We start from the raw sequence: 6,219 nt of genomic DNA on the forward strand, positions 1-6,219 counted from the left end.
AGATAGATATGAGATAGATAGATAGATAGATAGATATAAGATAGATAGAAATATAGATAGATAGATAGATAGATAGATATGAGATAGATAGATAGATATAAGATAGATAGATAGATAGATAGATATAAGATAGATAGATATAAGATAGATAGATAGATATGAGATAGATAGATATGAGATAGATAGATAGATATAAGATAGATAGATAGATAGATAGATAGATAGATATGATAGATAGATAGATATGAGATAGATAGATATAAGATAGATATGAGATAGATAGATATGAGATAGATAGATAGATATAAGATAGATAGATATATAGATAGATATGAGATAGATAGATAGATATGAGATAGATAGATAGATATAAGATAGATAGATATATAGATAGATATGAGATAGATAGATAGATATAAGATAGATAGATATATAGATAGATATGAGATAGATAGATATAAGATAGATAGATATGAGATAGATAGATAGATATGAGATAGATAGATAGATAGAGAGGAGATAAATAGATAGATATGAGATAGATAGATAGATAGATATGAGATAGATAGATAGATATACGATAGATAGATATGAAATAAATAGATAGATAGATAGATAGATATGAGATAGATATAATATAGATAGATGATAGATATGAGATAGATATAAGATAGATAGATAGATATGAGATAGATATAATATAGATAGATGATAGATATGAGATAGATATGAGATAGATATAAGATAGATAGATAGATATAAGATAGATAGATAGATAGATAGATATAAGATAGATAGATATGAGATAGATAGATAGATAGATATAAGATAGATATAAGATAGATAGATATGAGATAGATAGATAGATAGATAGATAGAAGATAGATATAAGATAGATAGATATGAGATAGATAGATAGATAGATAGATAGATAGATCAATCAGGAGGCGTTTCCGTGAATTTAGCTTCCAACAAGTTCACACGAGAGCGCACTCCCGGAGCTACAGCAGTGAGAGGGTTAAGGCCGTCCTGTCTTCCCCTTGAAGTGCAGGCCCCGCCCCTGTCCCCGCCCCCCGGCGCTGATTGGCTGCCCCGTCCGAGCCTTTGAAGTGGTGTTGGAGCTCTGGGCTGGGTTTAGCAGGCAGAGCCTTACAGCCAGCTGGAGGGAAGGGAGCACAAGGGGAATCTCTGCGCCCTGGACATCCCTCCTCCAAATGAACTGTTCTCCCCTTGGATCTAACACTGACACAGAGCACCAGAAGAGCCTCTCTCCTACAGCAGCCGCACCATTGGCAGCCCTAGCACCCAGCCACCCTCTGCGCCAGGCGAACAGACTGCCCATCAGGGTGCTCAAAATGCTGACTGCACATACAGGACACTTACTGCACCCGGAGTACTTACAGCCTCTGTCCTCCACCCCTGTCAGCCCTATAGAGGTAAGGAGAGCCGGAGCCCGCTCTGTGGATGCCCCTGTGCCCGCCTGTGGATTGTACTGAGAAAGGTGCCAGGGCTGGGGCGTGTGGTGGTGCCCTCCCTTGCTTTCATGTCTGGGTCACATATTAAGGCTTAGCTCACTCATTCCTGTGGGATTTGCAAGTTGTAGCCCTTATTTTTAGTGATGTAAGTGCAGGATAGCTGGGGGTGCTGGCTGCCCCCTGTACTGGTAGCTGACTGCCCCCCTGTACTGGTAGCTGGCTGCCCCCTGTACTGGTAGCTGACTGCCCCCCTGTACTGGTAGCTGACTGCCCCCCTGTACTGGTAGCTGACTGCCCCTCTGTACTGGTAGCTGGGGGTGCTGGCTGCCCCCTGTACTGGTAGCTGACTGCCCCCCTGTACTGGTAGCTGACTGCCCCTCTGTACTGGTAGCTGGGGGTGCTGGCTGCCCCCTGTACTGGTAGCTGACTGCCCCCTATACTGGTAGCTGGGGTTGCTGGCTGCCCCCCTTTATGGCTGGTAGCTGGCTGTCCCCTTTCCTTGTAGTTGGCTGTCCCCTATAGTGGTAGCTGGCTACTCCCCTGTACAGATAGCTGGTTGCCCCCCCTATTCTGGTATCTGGCTGCCCCTATACTTGTAGCTGGCTGCCCCCCTATACTGGCAGCTGACTGCCCCCCTATACTGGCAGATGACTGCCCCCTTTACTGATAGCTTGTTGCCCCCTATACTGGCAGCTGACTGCCCCCCTATACTGGCAGCTGACTGCCCCCCTATACTGGCAGCTGACTGCCCCCTTTACTGATAGCTTGTTGCCCCCTATACTGGCAGCTGACTGCCCCCCTATACTGGCAGCTGACTGCCCCCCTATACTGGCAGCTGACTGCCCCCTATACTGGCAGCTGACTGCCCCCCTATACTGGCAGCTGACTGCCCCCTATACTGGCAGCTGACTGCCCCCCTATACCGGCAGCTGACTGCCCCCCTATACTGTAGCTGGATGGTGGTGGCTGCAGAGAGGTGAGGTCTCTATTGTGATCTGCGCCCTACACACCCAGCAATGTTTGATTTATGCTAGACACAGCCTTTCATTACAAGGAGTGCTCTGTTTGCATTCTTTGTAGACGTGACTTTGTAATGTTCCCCCTCTATAAGAGGTGGCTTAAGGTACAGGATTAGAGAGCCCATTCACTGCGTCTCCCATGATTCACCCCTCTGACCTCATCCTCAAATATTTATCGTTTTTGAAAATGCAAGAAAAACTAAAATTCTTGCAAAAATGTTCTCTCTCTGTTCCCCTATAGATAAAAGTAACCAAGAGCACAATGTCAGTGTGAAGCTCAGAGAACGTAAAGCTCTGGCTTGTAGTTCCGATGAATTGTTTGATATGTGGGACGTCTATGGGGTCTGGTTTTGCTCCCTATAGCGTGGCAGAGACCTGTTCTTGCACCATTTCCCCTGCGCCCGCATGATTTACTGCTCCGCTTTATGTCATTGGATGTTAGGAGCTTGTAACAAGAGTAAAAAGATCAATAACGTCTCTTGTTCTATTGCGCTCGCTCTCCCCATCCGCAGCATTGGATGAGATTTCGTAGCCGGAGATGAAAAAAAATCTTTTTTTTTTCTTCTTTATTCCCCCGTCGCTCCCTGATCAGCAAAGCTTATTTATTATTTTAATAATGCATATGGGTTCATTGCCGGTGACAACGTTGCCGTTTGCATCAATTGTTAATGGCTTTCATATTTTTAATGGTTTCCTGAGTTTTCCTGTGATATTTTATTTCCACCCACTTTCTAATTAAATTATATTTTTGATCTTTATGGGTTTGTCTTACTCTCTCTCTTTCTAGCCCCCCTCCCTCCCGCACCCCACAGCACCACCACCGCCCCCCCCCCCCCCCTCACCCCCTCCTTCTCCCTCCTAGTCAGTTCACGGGGCCCTGTCATTAATCATTCCTCGGCAGTCCCTAATGATAAAGTTTCAGGAGATTTATGGCCTGGAAATAATAGCCGGGTTCTGTTGAATAGGAGCAATGGAAAAAAAAAAAAACATTGGAGCGGTTTAATCAATGTGGTTTATATTTTCTCAGGCTATTCTCCGATTTGGTCATCCCAGATCTCAATTCATTTGCGGAGGGACAGAATTTGGGTTATGCCTTTTGAGTAGTATAGTTAGTAGGAACTCATAGGCTTAAAGGAATTAAATATGTACGGTATATATATATATATATATAGAGTGTGAAGTGTAATTTTGTAATTTTATAAATTGATATTGTACCAAAGAGCTAGCAATCATCTGTGCAATTGGCCAAGCTGTATATTCTAATGTGTCTCTTCTTTTTTATTTCTAGTTGGATGCCAAGAAAAGTCCACTCGCTCTCTTGGCCCAGACCTGCTCACAGATTGGAAAGCCGGATCCCCCTCCATCCTCTAAACTAAATTCTGTGACTTCCAGCGGCATAAGCGAGAAAGACAGCAGCCGTTCGTCCTCGCTGAAGCTCGGTGAGTCTCCTCTGGAGGACAAGTCCAGCTTTAAGCCCTACTCCAAGGGAGGGGAGAGCAGGAAGGAAAGCAGCTCTTCTAATGGTGGCTCTTCGGATAAGGCTGGATTTAGGGTGCCCAGTGGTTCTTGCCAACCTTTTCCTCCTCATGCTTCGTCTCCATCGTCAAGGGTGAGCTCTCCCGGACAGCATTGTGACTCTAAAAATAATGAAAGCCAAGACAAAAAAGAACCGGAAGCCATCAAAATCAGCTCAGATGTGTCTCAAGCCAACACTACTCATACAAGAGCCAGTACTAGCAACTCCAGTGCAGAGTCCAGCCAAAGTGGAGATGTTACTCCTAGCAGCAAATCCGAGCCACCGTCCCTTGGATCAGGTCACGTGGCACCTGTTTCTCCCTACAAACCTGGACACTCAGTCTTCCCTCTTCCACCCTCTGGCATGGGATATCATGGATCCATTGTGGGTGCCTATGCTGGATACCCATCCCAGTTTGTCCCTGGGCTGGATCACACCAAAACAGGCCTAGTTGGAAATCAGCTCCCTGGGACTTTAGGCTTGCCAGGGAAACCACCCAGCTCCAGTCCTCTGACTGGCGCCTCTCCTCCTTCTTTCATGCAAGGATTATGCAGGGACCCGTATTGCTTGAGCTACCACAACGCCTCCCATCTGGGCTCCAGCAGCTGCTCTACCTGTGTGCACGATCCATCAGCCCTCAAGTCTGGATATCCCTTAGTTTACCCCAGCCATCTGCATTCGGTGCACACCACGTTGTCTTCCAGCGTCACCCCTTCCCTTTCTGGTCACCCTCTCTACACATATGGCTTTATGCTCCAAAATGACCCAGTCCCCCATATATGCAACTGGGTGTCTGCCAGTGGACCTTGTGACAAAAGATTTGCCACATCAGAAGAACTTCTTGCCCACTTACGGACACACACAGCCATGCCCGGGGCCGACAAACTTTTGGCCGGTTACCCTACATCTGGTTTGGGTTCTGCTGCTTCCTGCCACCTACACCTTCCACCCACAGGGCCTGGAAGTCCTACCACATTGCCGGGGTCTCTGTCTTTAAGGAGTCCACACACTTTTGGACTAAGTAGGTACCATCCGTACGGAAAGAGCCACCTAACAACCCCCAGTGGTCTCCCAGTGCCCTCTTTACCAGCAGGATCTTACTACTCCCCATACGCTCTATATGGACAGAGGTTAACGTCAGCTTCAGCGCTAGGATACCAGTAAATAGAACTCGCCAACCCATAGACTGTATATTTATTTACTGTATGTTAGCTTCAAGCTGGGAATATTAAGTGCATTATTTACAACAACAATCCAATGGTATGCAAACATTCTGTGCCCCCAAACAGTTCTTTTGCAATATCATTTAGTCTTCCATTTGGCCTCTTGTTTTTTTTTTCTTTTTTATGTTTGTTTTACTTTTGCCTTTTATTTTATTTGACCTTTTTTCTTTCTGGTTTGCATGATACTCATCGCTTAACCTGCCCTTTCATTTATTTCCTGGTTTTGTTTTGTTCTTTTGTTTAGTTTTTGTATTTTTTTTTTTAAAGGGGGTTAAAAAAGAATTCTCATCCTCCTTATAATTTTGTACAGCTCTAAAGAAGTGTATTTTTTGTAATGTGTTCTTGGCATGGTGGGAGCGGGTGGGAGAAGAGAGTCGAAAAAAAAATTGCGTTGGTTGCTATTCAGAATTGGCAAATCTTATTTTGTTTAATAAATGAAAAACTTAATTCTCCGCTCTGTGTTCTTTTAAATGACATTCAGTTTTTTTTTTGTTTGTTTGTTTTTTTGTTTATTTATTTCCCTTCATGCTTTCTGAAATATTTTTCACATGGGTAACTTGCATAACATAATATGAAAGAAACCTCAATGCCAAAGCGTTCAATAGTACAATATCTGGAATGTATTGATTACAATAAACATTTTTTTTGCTATTAAAATATTTAGAGATTGTTTATGATTTTAATAACTATAGTCATTGTAAATTGGACTTCTGGCGCCATCTGCAGGTGTGCATTGGCATTGCGCAAACCGCTGCTTGTGCTTCACAACAAGACACAGTGTAGCCTAAACACATCTATTAGAAAAAACAAGGAAGAGATGTAGCAGAGCTGAATTTCCCATCAGAGGCTTGTACTGGTCTAGCAGAGCTGATATTCTCATCTAGCCGCTTCTTATGATATTAAACTGAAAATAACATAATTAAGCCTAATTACAATGAGTTGTGCCAAAAGACAAACTCTGCTCTGCTACACTGGAAATATAGATT

The 6,219-nt window shown here is 44.1% G+C and overlaps 1 protein-coding gene across 1 annotated transcript; it reads left to right on the forward strand.

The window, feature by feature from the left end:
- The first annotated feature begins 1,138 nt into the window (after nucleotides 1–1,138).
- On the forward strand, nucleotides 1,139–5,874 carry ZNF703 (zinc finger protein 703). Its single transcript, XM_056569229.1, has 2 exons — nucleotides 1,139–1,436; nucleotides 3,783–5,874. Exons 1-2 carry the CDS (start codon nucleotides 1,215–1,217, stop codon nucleotides 5,172–5,174), a joined length of 1,614 nt encoding a protein of 537 aa, XP_056425204.1. The 5' UTR covers nucleotides 1,139–1,214; the 3' UTR covers nucleotides 5,175–5,874.
- Nucleotides 5,875–6,219: the final 345 nt, after the last annotated feature.

The sequence above is a fragment of the Hyla sarda genome, chromosome 4 (genome assembly GCF_029499605.1).
Source record: "Hyla sarda isolate aHylSar1 chromosome 4, aHylSar1.hap1, whole genome shotgun sequence".
Classification (NCBI taxonomy): Eukaryota; Metazoa; Chordata; class Amphibia; order Anura; family Hylidae; genus Hyla; species Hyla sarda.